The sequence below is a fragment of the Peromyscus eremicus genome, chromosome 2 (assembly GCF_949786415.1).
Source record: "Peromyscus eremicus chromosome 2, PerEre_H2_v1, whole genome shotgun sequence".
NCBI classification, from domain to species: Eukaryota; Metazoa; Chordata; class Mammalia; order Rodentia; family Cricetidae; genus Peromyscus; species Peromyscus eremicus.
In genome coordinates, this window is record NC_081417.1 from 80634421 (window position 1) to 80657876 (window position 23456).

The following is a 23456-nucleotide window of genomic DNA, read 5'->3' on the forward strand; positions in this document are numbered from 1 at the left end:
GAACAAGATTTTCAGGACTGGATCTTCTTCCTTCCAATCCCAGCTCCTTTACCTAATAGCTGTGTGACCTTGGGCAAGTTGCTTAGCCCTTCTGTGCTTTAGGTCCCCATCTATAAAGTAGGGATACCATCAGTGCGCCTCCTTCCTCACTGGGCTAAAGGACAAAGGCTAGTGATTGCTGCTCATCTGAAAAAGTCAAAAGACGGATCTGCCCTGGCATCGCTATCCCTTCTGTCACTTCCGGCTGCGGTCTGAACTGCTGGAACCCTCCAGGCCCCAAACCTGAAAGCAGGACACACAGGAACCGGGACTAGCTGCTGGTGTGCTGAAGGCAGGGACGGGGCAGAAGGGCACGGCGGAGTGTTGGGGAGCTTGACGTCGGGTGCTTATCACCTCTGCACACATATGTGGGGTTCCCAGCCAGACGACCAGATAGCAGGGAAGTGCCACCACTTCCTTGTTGTGTGACCGTGGGCAAGTGTCCACCTCTCTGGGCCTCAGCTTGCTCATCTTCAGTGGAGCCTGGTGGGCTATCTAACAATGGGCTGTCCTGGTGTTCCAGGGCGGGTGAGGGGGTGAGGGTGGGAGTGGGGGAGTATAGACAGGTAGGAGAGGAAGCAGTCCTCTGCAGACCTGGTTAGGATGTGTTTTCTCTTCCCTACAATGAGCAAGGTTATTTCTGCGATTGGAAAACACAACCATGTTCTAAAACAGCGTTACACCTGTTCGGTGGGAGCCTCTGGGCCATCTCGTACAAATGGGCGTTGATTTGTGTATTCGGTCCTTTCTGTTATCCCCTCCGTACAGAGCCAGGCTCATGAGTACACACTCATTCTCCTTCGGCTGCTGGGCGCCCTCTCAGGAGCACTGTGCACACTGAAGATACTTCATTTGTTTACCTCTTGGCTTGGTCCTGTTTTAGCGCGTCTTTGCCTTCTGGGACCCGAAATTACAAGCTTGGGCTGGGGATATAGCTCAGTGGGTAGACTTGCTTGCATAGCATACACAACCCCCTATGGTGGATTCCCCAGAACAGCAGAAAGCGGTTGTGTGCTACAGGCCTGTGATCCCAGCACTCAGGATTAGAGGAGGTCCAGAAGTTGAAAGTCATCCTCCATACATAGTGGTCTGAGGTCAACCTGGGCTACATAAGAACAACCCCCTACACACACACAAAGACAAGGTTCAGTGCATAGCCAAGGTTGGCCTCAAATTAGTACTTTTCCTGATTCAGCCTCTAAAGTAACGGATTACAGGCATGTGCCAGCATCCCTAAAATAAAGTCATAAAAAGAAAGAAGTCATAAGCCTATCTTAGATCTCCCTACCTGACATTAGTCCTTTTTACCAAGAGCCCAGGTTCTTAGGTTCTTCTTACTTGGAGAACAGTACTCACAAACCCAGACACGAGTAGGCAGTGTGTGTGCGCGTGTGCGTGCATGTGCGTGCTGTATGGGGGCATCTCTGCCTCCAGCCCCTCCAGCTCCTCTTGAGCATGGCTTAAGGCACTGTGTGTTCAGAGCATAACTCATGCACACACATGCCATGTGCCCTCTGTGTGGTTCTGAATCCGCTCCTCTCTGTGTGAGCTGACTAATCCTTCAGCACGGGGCTTCCCCCATCTCCCCTTTCCTGTAAATCTGTAATCCTGGCTCCTGTGACCTCAGACTAGCCTATCAGATGATTTTCTTGGAAATGACATAGTTTCGGAAGTCTTAATCCATACTCTTGAGGAGAAGGAGCTTGCAGCTGGAGATGCAGAAGGAAGCCAAAATGCTTGACACCTCCATCGTCCCCCAGTTCCAACTTCTGCTCCACGCCTGCTCTCCTATTGGCAATACTTGGAAGGTTGTGGGAACACTAGGCGGTGCAGCCTGGCCAGAGGAAGTATGTCTCTAGGGTCTTTATCCAACCCTGGTGACTCCCCTCTTTCTTTTATGGCTGGTGCTTTCCCTGCCTAAGGCCATTCATGCTTTGCCTTATGCATTCCTCTAGTGCAGTGGTGCCCAACCTGTGGGTCACGACCCCTTTGGGAGGGGGTGTTGAATAACCTTTTTACATGGGTCACCTAAGACCATCTCCATATCAAATATTTACATTGTGATTCTTAACAGTAGCAAAATTACAGCAGCAGAATAATTTTATGGTGAGGGGGTCACCACAACATAGAGAACTGTGTTAGAGGGTCGCGGCATTAGGAGGGTTGAGAACCTCACAAAAGCACGAGACTCAGCTGGAGCCTCTGTTCACTTTCTGTCGCTCTTCCTTTAAAGTTGAGATCCACTGGTCCGCACACAGATCCCCAGCTGCCCCAGCACCACCTACTGAAAGGACTATGGGACTGCCCTTGTGTGCTTGGTGTTGACTGCATTGGTGGTGGGGGCCAGGGTTTTGCTATTCAGCACAGGCTGACCAGGAATCACTACCTTATCCAAGCTGGTCTCTAACTAGAGGCCCTTCTGCCTCACCCTCCCTGAGTGGAAACACAGGTCAAGCCACCGGCCCCGGTGGCTGACTGCATCCTTTCACCGTGCTCAGTTCGTTCACGCCAGCCGCTCTTTTGCGGGTTCTTGAGAACTTTCTGTGATCCTTGGAACACAGTTTCACTCCTTTTTTCCCTTTTCCTTTTCTTGACTGAGTGGATTGACTACAGCTTTTAGAACGCTGCTGAATCGGGTGTTCAGGACATTTTTACCTTTCTGCAATCTTAGGCAAAGACACTTAGCGCTTCAACATGTGAATGAAGCTTCATGATCCATGTTTGCTAGATGTATTATTTTAAAATGTTTTTTTTAATTGTGTGTGTGTGTGGGGGGGTGGCGGTGGTAGTGGTATGTACACATTAGTGTAGAGACCTGTAGAGGCCAGACGAGGGCATCATGTCCCCTGGAGCTGGAGTTATAGGCAGTTCTGACATGAGTCTTGGCATGGGTCCTATGCAATAAGTGTTCTTCACCATCGAGCCATCTCTCCAGCCCCTGCTTTTTTTTTTTTTTAAAGATATCCTTCATTGACTCATTTCCTTCAATCCCTAGTTCACTAAGATGTGTGTGTGTGTGTGTGTGTGTGTGTGTGTGTGTGTGTGTGTGCATGTACGTATATGTGGATGCGCATGCGTGCATGTGCATCTGGAAATCAGAGGACACTAAGTGTCTTATGTGATTTCTCTCTACCCTAACTGTCATAGCGGGATCTTTCACTTGAACCTCGAGCATGCAGATATAGCCGATCCAGCTTAGCTAGTATGCCCTGGGACTCTCTGTCTCCACCCTAGAGTGCTGAGATTGTAGGTGGCCACCGCACCTGCTGGCATTTATGGCATTTATGTGTGTGCTGGGAGTCCCAGCTCCTGTCCTCACACTTACTTATGCAGGCTGAGACACTTTACCCACAGAGCCATCTCCTCAGGCTCTTTGTTCCTGGTGGATTTGATGATGTTCTTCTGGGGGTGTTAGCACCTACATTCATGAAGGACCACACTCTATCACTTTCTTTCCTGGTACTGAGCTTGCTTGGTCATAGGAGTGTATTGTGTTGGCTTCATGAAATGATCTGGGAAGCACACGCTCATCTGTTTGCAAGAAGGGACCACCTGGTACTTCTTGCTGAACCTCCTGGTAGCTTTATCTGTGAAAGTGTCTGGGCTTGTGTTTTCTTTTGGGGATGGTTTATAACTACAAACTTAACTTTTTGGACACATAGCTTAGGTATACAGATTACCTATTTTTCTTTTCCTAAGTGTGAACAGTTGGTGTCATTCAAGAAATCGATTCATTCATTTTAAGTTGCAGAAGAAAAGGTAGAGCACTGTTTGCAAAATGCTCTCAGACTCTCAAGAATTATATAAACACTAGACAATTCTTTCTGTCATCTCAATTATGACTGCCACAAAATCAGCTAAAATTCCTTAGCACTGCCAAGGAGTCCATCACAGAATGTTCTTTTGAGCTGAGTGTTTTGCTTTTTTTAGCCATTAGGAATTATATAAATGTGAAGACAGTATGTATGTTATTTTCATTACCATCACCATATGATCAACAGTGTTTCTAAGGTACCACCATGTCCTCTGCTGCTTCTCTCTTTTAATGTCTGGCCGAGTTTGGGTCCCCTGGAGCACATGACACAAAGCTCATCTGAAGGACTTTCATTTAACAGCATCATATAATACTAATTATACCCTTCTCTCACCCAGAGGGAAGAGAGGGCAGCCATGGGGTCTGCCAGGCTCCTCCACTCCATCGGGATTCCGGGGGGGGGGGGGGGGGAGCATGAGACACAGTCGGCCTGCAAGGCCCAGCTGCATGTTGGGAGGAGTCCTGTGGGAGTCCAGACCTCAGGACTCTCCTCACAGCTTGCCTTTCCCCTTCCTCAGGTGTAAATGAGGGAAGTTGGAGGCTGAGATGTGAGCATGGACTGGCCTCTGCCACTTGCCTGCTCCCTCAGAACCAGAGAGGGACTCTGGAACACTCTCAGGGAACCTGCACTGAGCAGCCTCACTGTGGGCAGTAGTGGTGCCATGCTGCCTGCTTTAGTGCAAAGCAATCCACACCGAGGAGCAAGGGCTGGCTGTGCAGCTCACATCCCATGTGGGCAGTAAGTTTACTAGGATGGCTGATGAATCTTGTCAACTCCGACTAGACTTAAAATCCCACGAAAACATACCTCTGGGTGTCTAGAAGCGTGTGTCCAGAAAGGTTTAATTGAGGTTTCACCTTAAATGTGCATGGTGTCATTCCATGGGCTGAAGTCCCGGTCTGCATCCTGCCTGTGGGTGCAATGTGACCGGCTGCCTCACACTCCTGCTGCCATGATGGATTGACTGTACCCTCAAAATAAACCCTTTTCTAAATTGCCTTTGTCAGCCTTTAGTCATAACCATGAGGAAAACAAACCAATACAGCCCCTAACACAGCTTTCATCAACATGCCAGCCCTGCTGTGCTCAAGCTGGGATACAGTGGAGAAGGGGCTCAAGATCAGAGCTTGGTCAGGGCCTGCCCTGGCCACAGTCCTTCCAGGAGCCATCCTGAGCACCAACTATGTGCTCGGTTGTGGGCAGGGGCATCAGGGAGCAGTACACCCTAGGTTCTAGCTCTCACAGCCGGGAGCTGGGACACTTCAGACACACACCCTCCTGACATGCGTGGAACCAAAGGTTCTACCTTGCAGAGCTGTGTGAAGATCTGAGTGGATGACGCAAGCAGGTTTCCTGCCACCTGGTGGGTCCCCAGCACAGGGTGTTGCCCTAAGGAAGCTTGATCCAGAGAGACCAGGTGGACAGAGCTAGAAAAGCTAGTCTGCGGAGGGGTCAGCCCAGCCACATGAAGGCAACACACAACCCAGGTTCCCTGATGGACTTGCAAAGTGCAGACTATACCCTGTCACTGAGGTACTGTTTCTTCTCCAGATGCATGACAGGCCTGCTCCAAAGCCACAGGCCGCAGAGCAGTGGCCTCACAAGTGGGACATTCCTACGAACAAAGGTCCTGCTCCAAGGATCCTATCTAAGACAGCAGCCTGGTCCCCATGGTGGGGAAGGGATGGGCTCCCAGCCTGGACAGACTCAGCAGAGGCCATGGAGTTGGTCAACCTGGGAGAACGTCAATAGAGCAATGGTAGAACAAAGTATGTAGCTACAAGGGTCAGAAGGGCAAGTTACTGCACTTCTCTGAGCCTCAGTTGCTCATCTGCTAAATTGTGCTGTGAAGGCCCCCACCCCCATCCCACAGGGCTATGGGAAGGATTAAATACAAGCAGATGTATCTAAATGTTAGCACCATGTCTCACTCATAATAACCTGTTAAATGAATGGCAACCGCTATTACGATTGCTTCTGAATGCCATTCAATATAGGCTGTCCTTAAGGGAACAAAAGAGGCTTAGTGGTCCGCTCTTCGGAAGGATTGGAGATTGGCTGGGTATGGGAGAGCACTGTAAAAAAAAGATAGGAGGAATCCAAAGACAAATGGTGAAGTGGGGAGGGCTATTCCTGCTGGGAAGGTAGACAAGCTCCAAGCTGCACAGACCACCCCTGGGTTAAATGCTGGGGGTCTGGCTGACCTCACAAGTGTTTTTCCACTCAGGGCCCGGGCGTCCTGCCCCCTCTCTGGACTCACACTGGGCCCTGGAAGCTAAGTGGGCTGAGCAGCTGGAAGCCCTGTGGAAGGCGGCGCTTTCCCCTCACGAAAGCACCGCACCACAGCACGGAGCGCTATTTACAAATAAAGCCTGTTCTGGCTCTACCACCCACACAAGCGGGCCCTTTATTCCATTTCAATACGCCTAATTCCACGGAAAGTGCACTGCAATAAACAGACTTAATCAGTGCTGGCTGCCCAAGTGAGTGTGGGCAGGTGTCAGCACAGGCAAGGGGCCTGTGAGGAGAAAGGAAGCGGTAGCCACCGTGGAGCCTCCCTGCTGAGGACAGCATTGGGCTTAACTATAGGTGGGCAGTTTGCAAGCTAATTACCCCTGAGTGCCCGAAACCACCTGACAAACTCAGGCAATGGGGAAGTTTTACATGTGTCTCCTTTGCTTTCTTTCTAACTAAATGAACAGGCTATCTGCGGTGCCCATCTTCCCAACAGAACATAACTCCTGGAGGTCAGAGACAATGTCTGTGCCCCACCACCACCATGTGCATTGAGTGTGTGTGTGTGTGTGTGTGTGTGACCCAATGAGTAGGGATTTATTTACATGTGCAATTAGACAGGAGTTGCATCACTGAAGAAAATGTTTCTTCTTCCCCCAGCAAACATGAGCTGCCTAGGGCTGGAGTGGAGCCTTGTGATCCCCTCTCTATAATGTAACGGTGACGGGTGCTGCAACACAGTCCCACAGACAGGATGATGTAACACGAATTGCTGAACGGTCTTATTAATAAAAAAAAAAAAAAAAAAAAAAAAAAAAAAGAAAAAACCAAAAAACCCAGAGCCAGACACTGGGGTGAAAGCTGAAAGATCAGAGAAGCAGAGCAAGCCACAGCCAACCTCACCTCGCCAACTCCTCAGCTGATCCTGTTTCCTCATACCTTATATACCTTTCTCTGCCCTGACATCACCTCCTGGGATTAAAGGCGTGTGTGTTTCCCAAGCAAAGGCATGAGATCTCAATTGTTGGAATTAAAAATGTGTGTCACCACACCTGGCTCTGTTTCCAGTGTGGCCTTGATCTCACAGAGATCCAGTCAGATCTCTGACTCCTGAGTGATAGGATTAAGGGTGTGTACCATCACACTCTGGCCTCTATGTCTAATCTAGTGGCTGGCTCTGTCCTCTGACCCCTAGATAAGTTTTATTGGGGTGCACAATATATCACCACATTATGGCTTATGCACAGATTATTGCTGACAGTTCCAGAGTCTGGGCAGCTCAACATTAAAATGCCAGCGGATTCTGCGCCTGGTGAGGATCCCCTTGCTAGGTCACTGATACCATAGATGAGGGTTCCACCCACATGACCTAGCCACTTTCCAAGGGCCCCAACCCCTGACCCCAACACTGAAGGATGAGGATTTGGATATGAGAATTTTAGAGAGACACACAGTCTATACCCATGTGTACTACAATAACTAATGATGCTGTTAGTTTGTTTCTTTTTCATCTTTTCAACATCCCTGAGGCAAGCATGTTCCTTAGCAGGGACAGGAAGGGTCAGGTAGGTGGAGGAGGCTCCAAGGTTACACAGCCATGAAGGAATGGAGTGGAGTGGGACAAAGCACTGTCTTTCCCCCATGGAGCCCAGAGCACTTTGCAAATGCCGTATTTCCCAAAAGCCTATTTTTGCTTCATCTCCCCTATGGCAGTCTGTTTGCCATGCTGGGATTTGGGGCCTGGTGGATCCCAAGATGCATGCACGCAAGCACACATGCACACACTCACATGCACACGCCAGACCCTTTGTTGCGGACACCTCTCCCTCTGACCGAGCTTGGGCTGGCATTCATTTAGTCATCTGTGGCCAATCTATGAAATCGTTCAGCACTGCATCCCATTTCTTCCCAGCTTGTTTCGTCATCTACCTCTCTTGTCCCCAAGGCCTGGTTCAAATGCCACCTGTGCCCACCATCAGCACTCCACATCACTGTGGACCCAGCATCTATGACTGCTCAAACACACACTGTCATGTATCACAGTGATCTGGGTCCTGGGCCAGCATCCTTGCATGCAGAGTCTCTGGCTGACTGATGACTTGCTAGTTATCCCTAGTAGGGTGTTCATCACTGCAGATTACACCCTGGGCTTTGGGATTTAGTCAAGATTCACTGGGCACAAGCTTTGTTTCGAGCCCCACCTTAGACCAGTTGGTGGGACCTCTTTATATCTGGAAGAGCCTGGGGACACTCACCTCACTCCGCCAGGTAGCGTGAAATGATACATGTGAAGTGCTGGGCACACAGCTCTGCTTAGAATATGAACTAATTAATCATGCAGTTTCAGTAACTGCTGGTCTGGATTAGATGATAGCCCTGAAGCTGCCTCCTATAGCCACAGCCCAGTTTATAGCTAGCTTCCTCTCTTCTGCTCTCTGCATGTGCCATACAAGCCCTGGGGTCAAGGCCATCACGGCTATCAGCCAGGTGTGCAAAACAGCAGCCTCAAAAGAGCTGGGCTGGCCCACTGCCTAGTGCAATGTGGGAGGTCACCCTGCTGTGCTCAGAATTGTACATTAGAGACCCAGCAGTCAGTTGGGGCTTCCCAGCTGATCTTGTCCTCAGCTGGACTACCACCTGCTCTGCTGAAGTAAATCAGTTACAAGATCTTTCCCACCCACATCCCCACACATGCAGCTCATGGCCCATTGTCCCCTCACCTTGATCCCGCTGCTTTCTGCTTCGGAGCCTGGGTCCACACCGGTGACGTAAATGCCAAGGCCGTACTCAGCTCCACCTCGGATTGTGAGGCCCAGGGACCGGCCGTCCCCCAGCACCAAGTTTACCTATAGGAAGAAGAGAGGTAGGTACATTAACCTGGAGGGAGCCAAGCCCCGAGCCGGGAAGGGCAGCACATCACAAAACTCCTCCTAAGCCCTGAAAAGCATAGGATCCTAACCAACAAAGAAGTACAAGGCAAGGTCCCAGGGCCTGCCTCAGCCCTGCCCTGCCCTGACCCTCTGCTCACTACACAGAGGCAGTGCAAGGCACTACCCCCAAAGGCCCCTTAGCACTAACATCCCCAAGTGCATTTGCACGTGAGGTTGGTGTACATTATCAGCACATCTTGGGGGCTGCCATGAGCATCCATCATACTTCAGCCAAAGGTGACTTCTTGTTCCAGCGCTCAGCCCACATACTTACTCATCTTTCCTCTATAGGCCAAGGCTTGATTTCAGCTTAGTGCCACTGCCATTTGAACGCAGAGGGACTCCATCTCCCTGGGAGCTTCTCACCTCTCCAGGGTCTCCAATACCACTGTTCTGCTAGGCCACGGCGCTACATTCCACCCCTTTCTTCACACTCAGGGCACACCAACCCAGTACCTCCCCATGCTGATGTGGGGGCTGTGGAGATGCCTAGACGCTACCCTGCTCAGGAAGGGATGACAGTGAGGTGGAATGGGTCAGAGACCTTCAAGTTGCAGCAGGACCAGAGCACAAGGAGGGACTCGTGAGCCACATGGCTACAGAGAGACATAGGCGCAGACAGGGACCAAGAGGGTGGGGGCTTTCTGGAGAAAGTGGTGTGTCTCTGAGGAGCTGGGAGGCTGAACACATGGGCCAGGCTGTCAGTACTAGACAGTAGGAGCATAAGCCTTGGAGGTGAGCCACAGGGGACTCTTAGGGGAGGAGGTGCATAGGACAGCATGTACCTCAGGCATGCAAGGATTTATGGGGGAAAGAGGAGGGGCTAGGATACCTCAAACCTAGTCCAGAGATAAAACAACCCCCATCAAGAGAAAACTCATGAAAATGTAAGGGACCCAAGAAAGGACAGGGTGAACACCTATGGTGGAAAGTGGGGGACATGACCTTCAGGCATCATGGAGGGCAAATGTCACTACCAGCTGTCTTTTTTGTTTCAATGATTTGTTTTTATTTAATGTGCATTGGTGTCTTGCCTACATGTGTATCTGTATGAGGGTGTCAGGTCCCCTAGAACTGGAATTACAGACAGTTGTGAGCTTCCATGTGGTTGCTGGGAATTGAACCCAGATCCTCTGGAAGAGCAGCCAGTGCTCTTAACCACTGAGCCATCTCTCCACCCCCAATAAATGAGCTGTCTTACTTTCCAAGGTCACTCAGCTAACAGTTACTGTTACAGAAAGAGCCTTTTCCTTCACTCCAGTTCCTCATTTAATTCAGCATCCACCTGGGCAGAGGTGCCAAAGAAGACAGGGCAGGGAAGTCACTTAACCTCACTCTGTGTCTCGGCCCCATTATTTGAACACGAGGACAAAGCTGGCGTCTGCCTGCTTTATATCGACCCAAGCACGCTGCCATGTGAAGCTTTAGTAAATGTCACAGGACATGTTCAATAAATGTGATCTGATGCAGGTTGGTTCCATTTTGCATATTGGTAAAGCTTATATAGAAAAAAAAACAACCCAAACCCTGCTGACATCAGGCAAGTGTATCTGGCTGTGGCCAAGTTGGGTCTAGAAGGGTGGGGAAGAACCCATCTGTAACTCTATGAGTGTTGTGGCCACTATTGATAGCCTTCCTCAAGCTAGGATGGGATGCACCAGGCCACGAGTCGGGGAGGATCAGAAAAACAGACATCTTCTCCTGAACCCATGCCTCTGCAGACTCCCAGATCAGACCCAGGAGCTGCTACCCAGCCTGTAGGCTCTGCCCCACCACCTTGCTACAGGACCTATCTGAGGCTTATATGGACTTAAGTCAACTTAGGTCTGATGCCCACCCTGGTTCCCCATCACATACAGACTTGTGTATTTGGGAGGTGACATAGGCTGGCTCCAGAGCCAGACTACTGAAGTGGATAACACTCAGGAGGTGTGTGGCCCTGAGTGAGTTTCATGCCCTGTATCTCAGTTTCCTCACCTAGAAGGGAGATGGGGAGAGCTGTACGGAGAGCTGTATGTGCACAAAAAGCACTCAGACAAAGCATCATAAGGGAAGCCACTGGCTAAGCTTCCAGAAGCAGGATCAGTTCTTGGGAGATGGTGACTGATGGCTGTCTCACATCCTAGACAGACTGATGGCTATGAGCTCCCCCGGTCCTTCCATCCAGACATGTTCCGGAGAACCCTGTGTCTGCACAAGGTCCAAGCCAGGCACAGCCAGTGAATAGCGTGGCAGGGTCCCTGGAGACACTCCTGACAGCACAGGGTAATAAGAAAACAGAAAAGGGGGATGTGGATTATACGAGCACTACCCACCCCGAAGGTGGAGGAGATCCCCTGGGATGAAGGTTGGGGTGCTCATCAGTGAGGCTTCACCAGGAATCCCTTCCTGGGAACTGCCCTACTCAAAACCTTCCTCAGAACAGCAGTCATTTCAGGACCAGAGGAGCCCCTGCTGGGACAGCCATGCAAGCCCCTTCTCCCTGCCAGGCCTGTGTCCTCTCGCCACTGCTGGTGTCTGGGCACCGCATCACTGTGGAACAAACTGTCAGCAGCTTAGGACCAAAGCACCCCTGCAAGTGGACAGTGTGGACTGGGGAGGAGACGGACTTCCTTCTGGAGGCTCCAGGGCTGTGCCTGCATCTAGGGGCTTCTCTCAGCTCAGACATTAGAACCTTCCCGTGGGCTCCCTACTTCCCGCATGACAATACCTTTCCTCTGACTCACACCCTCCTATCCCTCCTCTGAGGACATTGGTGACACTGGGCTGCCCAGATAACCCAGGACAATTTCCTATTTGAAGACCCTTCACTGAGTCACCTCTGCAAAATCCATCTGCTGCACAAGGCTTATAAGTTCCACGAGGGACTAGAAAACAACAACAAACAAACAAACAAAAATCCCTATTCGTGTCCTTAGAGTCAGGCAGCATCCTACTTCCCTGGCACCCTCTTATCAGCTTTCCACAGACCCTGGGCTTAGGTGGTATCGAAGCTTGGGAGCAAAGCCCTGGGAACCACACCCGAGAGCCTTGTGAACTGCAGGGAGGGAGGAACGTGACCGTTCCACGGTACAGTCTAGCCACTGGGTCCTAAAGGACTCCGTGTGGCCGGAGTGTGGTGGGGATGAGCAGAAGGCTGGGCCAGCACAAGAGGCCAGAGGCGGGGACAGGCTCAGGCTAGTGTTTAGAGTGGATGGAGAGAAAGAAGCCAGGTCAAGTTCTGGAGACCCCCACCAGAGGGGACGAAATACAGAGGTGGGCTTCAGACAGCGGTCAGGTCCCTGGGCACCTGCAGGCCCTTCCAGTTCCAGGACACAAGGATCTGAAGATTCCACGGGCAGGAAACAGAAGCGCTGGTGAGACTGTGCACCCAAGCCCAGGACACTTGCACAGCAGCAGGTGCCTGAGGCAGCCTCCCTGAGCCCTAGAGATGAAAATAGAGCACCCCTCATCTCCTTGACACCCCCCCCCCGACAAATCCTTCACATCAGAACAGAATGAAATTTGGATCACAGAAATATAATAGACCTCTATCAACCACGGGGTGATTTGCCTCCATCACCCGCTGGAAATCCAACCAATGTTTGACGTGAGCAGAATTCATTTATGGGGAGAAAATGATAGTGTTCTTGCCAAGCAGAGAGAACACCACTGCCGTGATGTGTTTACTAGAATAGGAACAAATTACTACCAGAGTCACTAGACTTGTCCCTTGTCACCGTGGAGGTGGTACTCGGGTTGCTATACAGTCCCTCCATTAGTGTCATTCCTACATTTCTGTCACCAGTCTCGCTTTCTAGAGAAGGAAACAGGCTCAGTCCTCACTAGACTGCGAAATGATGAGGCCATGATCCACACAGGCCTGAGTGCAGTCAGGGGCCTTGTTCTCCACTACCAGGTACCTGGGGGCAAGCCTCGTCACTTCTCTATCTTCGTGCTCTCCATAGGCAAAATGAGAATCACACCAACTGCATGGGGCATGTGCTGCTGGCGGCCCAGCCAGCGGCCATCCCGTCATGTCTTGTGTTGAGTCCCGAGTCTGTCCAGAGAACAAGGGGAGTTTCCCCAAAGTCAGCATCCTTCCCTCTGGCAGCTCCAAAGCTCTTTGCTTCCCCTGCCAGGGTACCTAGGTGGTCCTGAGTCACTTTTAGGGAGCGGCTATCTGGTAGCGATTCTCAGAAAAATCATTCACTAAAAACAGAGAAGCAGAGACAGAGAGAGCTTCCTCGGGACACAGCTGTGAGAGACTATGATGGTAGGAGCCGTGACGGCAGGGTTGCAGACATGAAGCAACAAGCCTGAAGTAACGCCAGCAGTGAGAGAAGAGACGCTCACCTCCAGGCTAAGCTGCTGAGTGGCCGCCTGGCCAGCAACACTGAGTTGAGCAATAAGGACCCTCCATGATTAAAGTTCCTGTGACCCGGGGTGTCTGTTATCTGCAGCCCAAGGGATTCCTAACACTTTCTATCCTTCAGAGCTGTGGTGAGGACGAGGACTCTAAGGTCCTCCATCCCCCTCTGCCCCAGCAGCAGCCTGAGATGATGCGTGGCATCTGACATGCACCCGGTCCCTCTTCTGCTCCAAGCTCTCTTCCTTAAATCAGAATCTTCGGGCTCTGCAGGCTGTTAATGGTTTTTGCCTCCATCCCCTTTAACTTCGAAAAGGTCTCTCAGGAACCTTCTGCCCACACAGGATGGCAGCACACACCTATTACCTTTGAATGGGGCCTTCTCTGCTCCCTCTAAAGTCACCCCACTGTGTCCTGAGCCCTTCTTGGGGTAACCCACCCCTGTATAATATGCCACATGTCATTTGTTCCAAAACCTCTGCGGCAGCCCCACATCCTGGAGGGTCACCCTCCTGGACAGTGGCCATCTTTGTTCTTCACAGAGGTGTCCCCAATACTCAGGGTGGTTTGGGGCCCCTCAGAGGTATTTGATCAGTATTCTAGAGAGAACAATATGAAAGGCACCTCATTCCTCCTTGGCCTTTGATAGCTGATGCTGTTATTAAAATGAATTGCCACATCCCCCGCACTGCACTCTGAGCTTATGTGCATGGTTATTCTTCATACAGGCTGGTGGGAAGGTCCCCAAGTCATGTACAAAGGCACTTAGGTGGTCCGCTCAAGTTTAAATAGCTTGTTCCAAGTCAGTGATAGAAAGTTCTAGAAGCAAGCTTCAACCTGGTGCTCCTGAGGCCGGCCAGTCCTGCTTTTCTGTCTGTGAAGAGCCTTGAGCTGCTGCAGGCTCTCACTGCTCATCCCACAGGGAAGCTGTAGTGTGAGACTACAGTGGAGTGTCATAGATGCAGACCAAGATACTCAACGTCATGAGCAGTGCAGCCAATATCTATGGCTGTGTAGAGGCCAGCTCTAAGGGCCAGAGTCAGGAGAGACTGAATGGTTAGAGACAAGTCTGAAAATGGAAGTGAGGCCTGCCTCAGCCATTCACCAGCAGTGTGTCCTGGGGCAATGCACTCTGCCCCTGCATGCCTCAATGCTCTCATCAATACTAATGACACCGTCTGCAAGAACTGAATAGCTCTGGCCTTTGAGCCAAATGATTCCACAACACTCCATGGAAATCCTGAGGCTGTAGCTGGGGTAAACAGCCAACCAGCAGGCTGGTGTCTATCAGCAGAAGAGTGACCTCCCTCAAATAAAAATAGAGACAGCACTATGACTTGTGTGCACCAGTAATTACCTGCAGAATTCTTGCAGAATTGGGACTGCTACAAATGAGCCAAGGCTAAACGTCTCACTTTGACACACAGAACACAGGAAAAGAGAGTCCCCAGCACAGCCTGCTCCCCAGTGGAGGGACACATACCCCAGAAAAGGGTCTGGAAGCCTCCTGTTCATTCTTTCTACTCCAAAGAGCCCCAGCAACACTCGATTTCCCTCCCATTCAGCTGCCTCCTTACTCTGCCTTCCTCCTGCCCAGCCAACATCCCAGGTCAGGGCAACACACACCATTTTCACTGCAAGCTGCTTCCAAGACGCAGTCATGTTCAGTGCAGGAACTCTCTCACCCTGGAGACACGCACGGGGAGAGCAGGGTGTGCTAACCCTGTCGAGACAGGGACCTTCCTACAAGTTTGTTTCCAGTTCAACTTGGCTACAACCAGCCATGTCCTCACTGGCTCCAAGACTCTCCCTGCTTGCCCTTAGCCAATTTCTTCCCTTCGTTTAAAAGAGTGTGATCTTTTTCACTTCCAGGACCTGGCCAAGAGTCTCTGCAAACTTGGAATACATTCTTTTCATCTCCTCTATGGTCTGTGTCCTGCATGAAAGCACCCTCACGCACCAGCACTCCCAGCCTGGATCTCAGTACATGGCTGCACAACCAAATGACACCACTTAGGACCTGTCTTGTCCTTTGAAATGTCTATGCTACTGTCACCTGTCCCCTCACACCACTTAGGACCTGTCTTGTCCTTTGAAACATCTATGCTACCGTCACATGTCCCCTCTGCCTGCAGCTCCCTCCCAGGGCCAGCCCCATACTGTCTCTTCTAGGAATCCTGCCTCAATCCCTCTTGGCGGCGGCGAGGCAAGCACCCTTCCCTATCCTTTACGCACCTCAGGCAATGTGTTGGGATAAGTCGTTCTCTGCACCCAGGTTCTTCAGAGGCATCCTAAATGTGCCACCTCACCCTGGGGTGGTGGAACAGGGTGCCGGCTAGAATGGAAATGCTTGGAAAGGGGCAAGCTGGCCTTGCTTAAACTCTGCTGTGTCCCAGCTGTGACCTCCAGCACTGTCATCAATCTGCTAAGGTGTCACATAAAGGTCCATGGTGAAGACAGATGAGGGAAAGGCCGACCTGTGTTAGGGTGACTGATGGTTCACAAACAGAGAAGAGACACTGGGTCCTGGTGTGCTGTGGACGGAATAAAACAGCACAGCTGCTGTGGAAAATGGCACAGCAGTTCCTTAAAAAAAAAAAAATTAAGCTAGGTATGTGGCACATACCGGCAATCCCAACAGTAAGAGGTGAAAGCCACAGACAGCCTGGACTACATGAGCCCATCCTTATAACCAAAACCAGGGGCTGGGGGATGGCCTAGCACCCAACACCCATGTGAAAAGCTGGGTGTGGTGGTGTGTGTGCCTGTAACTCCAGAGCTGGAGAGTGGCAGGGACAGAAGGATCCAGGGAGCTTGCTGGCCGGTTAGCCTAACACTGAGCTGAAATGGCAAACTCCAGATTCAGTGAGAGACACTGACAGAGGTAACCATCCTGATGTGACCTGCAGCCTCTACAGGGGCATGCACGCTTGGGGCTGGCTGGGAAGAGGAAAGGGACCAGTAAAGTGGGAGGGGTACAAGAGAGGGTAAGGGAGGTAAATAGGTCAATAAATACACCGTATGTATGTGTGGAAATGTCATAGGGAAACCCACTATCATGTTGAGTTAACATATGCTGATAAAACATTTTTAAAACATCAAAACAGAAACAAAAACCAAGAAGCCAGATGTAGTGGTGAACACCTATAACCCCAACATTTAAGAAGAAGGTAGAGGTAGAGAGCACTTATTGCACTTGCAGAGAACCTGGGTTCGGCTCCCAGCGCCCGCCTGGTGGCTCACAGCCATCCATAACTCCAATTCTAGGGGATCCAGTACCTTTTTCGGACCTCCACAGGCATCAGGCATGCATGTGGTACACACACATACATGTAGGCAAAACACTCATACACATAAATAAAGCAGGTGAAAGTAGGAGAATGAAGAGTTCAAGACCATCCTTGGCTACATAGCAACTTTGAGGCCAGTCTGAATAAAATGAGAAACTGTTTAAAACAAAACAAAAATTTAGACCCAGTATAACCATGCAATCCAGCAGTGCCCAAAGAACTGAGAGTGGGCACTCAAAGATGTATCTGTGATCATGATGGCAGTGCTCACAATGGATAAAAGAAGGACCCACCCCTGATGCCCACCAACAGGGGAATGCAAAGCAAAGTGTGGCTTCTCTTCCATCCCACACTGAAGGTCTATGTCCTCAAATCCACGCTGAAACCTAGTCTCCATGCGACCGTATGGGGAGGTGGGTGTCATGGAGACAGCCCTTAGGATTGGGATTACTATGTTCATGAAACGAGCCTTGAAGCCACCCTACTCCAGTGGTGCTTTTATTGCCACCGTAGAAAGCAGACCAAGACACAGGTTTTCTTTATCCTGCTTTCTGGGATCTTACCTCTAACCTTCCACCCTCTGGCTCAGATTCTGGTGCTCCATACCCTCCAGGTGGTCCCAAGGGCTCAGGAAGGTACTCTGTACAGTGCTCGAGCCACATGAGTTTGGGGCCAGCCAAAATTACAGCAATTTCAGCTCTGACCTCAGGTTCTGCCCAGGGTGGCAGCTTCAACAGAGAGAAAACAACAGAGAGAGTTCTCTGCCTAATGCTGCAAAGCCGGCCTTGACCATCACCCTGGTGGCTGATAACAACCCTCAAGGTGGCCAAAAGTGGGTGTCCCTGGTAGGGAGGCACGGAGGTCTGCCTGCTGGCTGCCGTCCTGCGCACAGCAGCTAGGCTCCCAGATACCATCACTTTCCCACAATCCACTGCAATCTCGCTGCGCCCTTCATATTGATGTGTGAGCAAAGAACACAAACCACTTTAAGTAAATGTTATGGTCTTATCGACAGGAAAAAGAGAGCTGAGAAAGAGTCTGTGGAGGAAGGAGCGTGGTCCCAGACCCCAAGCTACGTGGTCTCCTGTCTGTAAGGATCAAGGTCCTAAAACGGAGGCTGTCAGGTAGGAGTGACAGTTATTTGTGATCCCAGAAGCACCCATGGTGCACAATGCAAACAGAACCTTGCAAACAGCACCCAGAGAGGTTAAGGCTTCAGGGGGCCCATTTCAGTCATTTTCTCATTCTTTCCTGTAGGAAATAGCTCACTCTCTGAAGGAGGAGGAAAAGGCTCTACAGGGGACATTTACTGATGCCTGGCCTCCTTTGGGCTATAGAACCCCTTCCCCACCAGCTAGAGGGCTAGGAGTCCTGTTAATCAAGGTTCAAGGCATCCTGCCAGCCAAAAACAATGCTCCCTCCATGAAACAGAAGACTGGAAAGGAAGGATGTGGGATCATTGTGGTAGGAATCCTTCTGCAGATGCACCCTGAGTTTCTCAGCTCCAGTTCTGGGATTACTCACACTCTTCTAGTACATTCTCAAATTCCTGAGTCAGTCAAGTTGGTTTGGGCTGTTTACAGACCAAGACCCTCACTGTCCCAGGCTCTTCCAAGATCATGATGCAGACTGTGGATAGTCCATGCCTGGATCTGGACCCCTGAAGAGTTCAATGTATATAAAGTTCACATGTAAAGGCATACCCCAAGCTTTCTCTCCTCCCCTGTCCTAGGTGCTAAAGCAGGGGCCTACTGTGGCCCAGATTCAACTATCAGAGGGGACCACACCTTAAGTGTGGGGGAATCAGCCCCCACTTTTACGACAAGGGTACTCTTGAGCAGGGAAAGTGGGACATATTTAGACATAAAGAGAGACCTAGACGACTAAAGACAGAAACACAGGATAGCCTCGGGAGGGTCTGGGTCAAAACCCACCAGCCCAGAACTTTATTCAAAAGGGCTTTTTATAACAATGCCAAGGGAAGGGGCAATAGACCCCCCCCTTGCTAGATACAGCCAAGTGTAGACCCTTCCAAACACCTGGTACGCAGGCCTGTGGTCCAATCATTTCCCTCATGTAGTCCTTCTGGGTAAAGCCACTAGGAAACCTCGGTGGGCTCCAACACTTAGGAATCTACATCCCTGAACAAGTCCTAGCGCAGAGCTGTATACCAGACCAGAAGGTCCCCTCCACTCTGCTGTGGGAGAGAGGTTCACATCAAGCCACAGTATTTGCACTACTGTGGCAGCGGCTTATCCTAGAAGGCAATACACACCTTATAGGTCACAAGCAGAGGCCAGGGAGAACGAACTTGAGGGATGCAAACGAAGTAACAAAGCCTGGGCCCTTCCTTCTAGCCTTGAGGGAGCTCCCGGGTGCACAAGAAGCCTGGAAACCCAAGGCCTCCCCAAGTCCCACTGTCTTTACCCATTTAGACAGATCTCACCTTTTTCTCATCTCCACTCTGCAGGAGGTGTAGGGCACTCCTCCGGTCATTCTCGTGCTGTCTCAGGGCGCTGCCATGGGGCTGGGGCAGGCTAGAGGGAGGGGATGTGCTGCGACCCTGGGGGTCCACCCAGGTGTAGATGTGGTTGGTGACATAGCCCCCGGGGATCCGCCCGGCTGAGTACACAGACAGCACCAGCTTCTTGGAGCCCTTGAGAGCCTGGAGAGAGGGGGACACACAGTTAGAGGGAAGGAGGCACTCCCACTCTGCCATTGCCTCACCTGCTGTCAAGAAGGCACACACGGAGGAGGAGGAGCCCGGCCTCAGTCCCATTCCCCACCTCACCCCCAAACCCTTAGTGTTGGCATGTGAAAACAGAGCATCTGTCCCACCCTATTTCAAGTGATCCAAATACAAAGTCATCTCTCAAGACACCTGCGCAGAAGACAGTGAGCTGAGAGGCCCAAGGCTGCTATGGGTATATGGCCCATATAAGAATGCAGGGCTGGCCCTATGCTGGTGTTGGAGACCTTCCTTGGCTTTGGAGTGTATCTCCTGTAGGGATTCACTTGTTCACACTGCTTGTGCATACAGTTTGGTTATGCTGAGCACCTGCTTGTCTTCTGCAGTCTGGAATGTGGGTACCACAGAGTGCCTATGTGACTGGCCGCCAATAAGCCAGATAGTATCACACACATATCACAGCTTGATCCTGGAAAGAATGGAGTGTCCCCAAGGTGACCCTCTGAGGACTTCTAGAAGCTTGGGCCTCCTCTGGACTTCACAAGTGTCACTCATCTGAATCTGAACCATAGAGTTCAAGGACCATCAGCCTGCTATACCCATAGTTTCCACACCCACAAATTCATTCAGCCACAGAACAAAAGTGGTTTTGTTTTTGGTTTGTTTTGTTTTTAATGCATCCAGGGCCTGGGGGGGTGTGTGGCTCAGTGGTTAAAAGTATTTGTCATGATTAGATCCCAAGAACTCTAAAGTCAGGCTGACATGGCAACCTCCTGTAATCCCAGCAGTTAGGTAGCAGGGACAGGATCCGCAGGACAAGCTGGCTAACCAAACCAGCTAACTCATAAACTAGAAAGAACTGAGAGACCCTGTCTCAATAAATAAAGTGGAAGGTCACCGAGGAAGACATCAAACACCGAATTGGGGCTTCCGTGTGCATGCATACATATGTGCACACACACATTTGAGGATTGTTTTAAAGTCTGCATGTGTCCTGAACATATACACACCGTTTCCTGTCAGCATTCTCTAAATAGTACATCCCAGAGCTACTTGCGTTGCACTTATATTGCATTGGGTGAAAGTCTTCTGGAGATGCTCTAAAGTCTACCAAGGGCATGCTATACCATTTTAAGTTTTTATTATATTTATTTGTGTTTGTGTGTATACATGCATGTTCCATGGCACATGTGTGGAGGTCAGAGAAAAACTGTGGGAGTTAGTTTTCTGCGTCCACCATGTGGGTCCTGGGGATCAGGCTCGGGTCGCCAGATTTGGAGGCAAGCTCCTTCATCCACTGAGCCATCTCCCTGGCCATTTTACAAACGGGTCTCGAGCATCAACGCATTCTGGTGCCAACTTGCTACATCTTCTAAGGGACAGGAATATATGCTGCATATGTGTGAAACTCTCTAGCTAACAATGAACCTGCCTGACAGTGGTCTCAGGACCCCAATAAAATACTAGAGAAGAGAGTCAAAGACAGAAACATCGATAACAGCAGCTTAGCACCCACATAGGGCCGCATGTGGCGAGCATTCCAGCCCACACCTGGCATGTACATTCTCAAGGAATCCTCATGGAACCCTATCGCAGGTAAAGGACCCTGCTCTACCCGCCCCCCCCCCCCCCATAAAAGCCAAAGCCATAAACTGAGCTCAGAGTTGCAGGAAGTCAGCCATTTGGAGATTGCATAAGCCAAGCAGCTGCCCCCACCGCAGACACCAGGTGGTTCGAAATGAGACAACAGATCCGGCAGTTTCAATAACAGCTTGTTTAAGTAAAAACGCTGACTTCCCCTTTCTGCCCCTGGTGAAACTCCCCCACCCGCTTCCCTATCCTCAGCTTTTGAAAATCCTCAGCTTTTGAAGCATGTAATCTGTGTTCTCCTGAACTCTGGCCATTGCTGGTGGTGGGTCCTGTTCCCTGATCATGGTGCAGCCAGCTCTTGAGACATCACCTCTCAGGTAAATAAGGCAGTTCTACCTGTGCAGGTGTCTAAACTCTTGTCCTTCATTTCTTCCTACAAACTCAATTCTTACAGTGATGGGTGGAGAGGGATCGGCCACTTTGGTGAGGAAGGGCAGGAACTCACGGCCCCCACACACAGTAAGGGGTTCCTTTCACGCAGCTACTAGCTTCAAGCGTAGATACCATCTTTGCTACACAATTTTCCAGTATAAGGATGGAGAAACACAGGGAGTAAGGAGTAAGCCAAAGAGTATGCCCTGGGGCAGAAGCTGAGGTCAGCCATATTGCTTTCCCACAATGCACCTGCAACAGAGATGAAAGCATGGCTTCTGGGAGACTTTGTATTGGATTAACAGTCCCAGTATGTAGATGATCCCCCCTCCCCACCCAATTTAGACATTGAAGCCCTATTTTAGTGAATGTGAGGATGGGGACTTTGGGGGGTGAGGCCATGAGGATGGGGTTTTCATGACGAGATTAGTGTCTCTATATGAAGGGTGGGTACACACACCAGAGCTTGCTTGCTTCCCTTCCTCTACACAGACAGAGCACGGGAAGAAAAGTGGCCCTTTGCAAACCTGGCGGGTCACCTGATCACACCTGCATGCTGTCTCAGGCTCCAGCCTCGGGGAAACGCAAGCAAATCAGTTTCTATGACAGAAGCCACCCACTGTGTGATAGTCTACCAGGGCATCCCACAGTCAGGGCTGGTCTGACCCGGTGAAGGTTTCTTCAGGTACTGGACTTGCATACCGCCAGCAGAGTGTACCGACAGAGGCTTTGCGATGCCGCGGACATGACGTAGTCTAATGTTAAGTGGGGTCGACAGGCTACAAATCATGGCTTCTAGCACCACCTCAGCTACGTCAGGAGAAAAATCATGCAAGGAAACCAAACGTCAGAGCGCACCAATGCCCAGCACCTCCCTCTGGGTGGGACTGCCCGTGGCTAGTATTTTGCTTTTCCTTTTTTTGCAATGTTTTCCAAATGTTCTACAATGAAAGCACACTGCTTTCAATATAAGAAAATAGGAATACAACACCTAAATTGGGGACTGAACTGTTACCCTCATCCTCTTCTCTGGGCTCTGTGAACTCCACAGTCCTCAAGGGACAGTGACAACGAGGGGTGAGATTTCTTTCAGACAGCAAGGGGCTCTGGCTCTCCCAGGTGGGGCCTAGCTCTCCCCTCCACGGGCAAACACCAGGCCCTGGTGTGGGGGGCGGGGCAGGGTGCTAATGAGCATGGCTGCTCTCCAAAACGCTTTTTAGAAAGGATTTCTGAGATGATGAGCAGGGAAAGATTTACAGTGTTCTTGAGTATTCCCCGAGGCTCCCCTGACAGAACAGTGCGGAAAATCAAACCATTGTTAAGTTGAAGGTGCAGGAGGGAAGGGAGGGCCTGAGATCTACCAGCTGTGTTTCTGCTCCAGAAAACGAAAAGTCAGTGCTGAGGTACAGGTGAGATCAGCAGAGGTGGGAGCTGCCTACATCCTCTGAGCCCTCATCTTCCTGAACTTTCTTCCCTGCCTGCTGATGCCGTTCCAAAAGGACAAAGATCCCTGTCCAGTGCTGTCCCAACCAGCAGGAGTCCTCCATCCCATCCTAGGCATATGATGAAATTAAGCCTGGTCAATCACCCTGCAAGGCCCAACCAAGACCCTACTGTGTACCAGACCTGTTCTCACAACACTTGGGTCAGATAAGTGACAGGCTGTGTCTGGGCAGACAAAGCAGCTCCCGGTATACAGTAGGTCCTCAAGATGGTTATAGACTGGTAAAGATAAGGTATGACTGCTCACACAGGTCCTCATGGCGTTTGTCCTTGCTGAGGGACAAGGCATCATCAGGTAGCAGGGTATGCCTCAATGACACCTGTGGTCTGCTAACAGGCAAGACATCACTCAGCACACAGTAGGACTTCATGACACCTGTGCCTGATGAGGCAAGACATTGTCTCTGATATAAAATATGTCTCTATGACACTTGTAGACTGACGAGAGACAAAGCTTAGGTTGTCGCATAGTAAGTTCTGAGAAATGATTGACCGGCCTGACCAGGTGATATCATAAATAGTACCCCACAGGAAGTCACAGCCACCACAGGTGCCATCATGCAGTCATGGGATGATAATGGGAGG

The 23456-nt window shown here is 50.6% G+C and overlaps 1 protein-coding gene across 1 annotated transcript in view; it reads right to left on the reverse strand.

Moving 5' to 3' along the window:
• Window positions 1-234: 234 nt before the first annotated feature.
• LOC131904781 (whirlin-like) overlaps window positions 235-23456 on the reverse strand; it is a 44031-nt gene continuing 20809 nt past the window's right edge. The window contains exons 2-4 of the mRNA XM_059255814.1: window positions 19104-19322; window positions 8771-8935; window positions 235-282 (exon numbers count right to left, since the gene is read on the reverse strand). Coding sequence (XP_059111797.1) covers window positions 235-282; window positions 8771-8935; window positions 19104-19322 — 432 coding nt within the window. The remainder of the gene's footprint in view (window positions 283-8770; window positions 8936-19103; window positions 19323-23456) is intronic.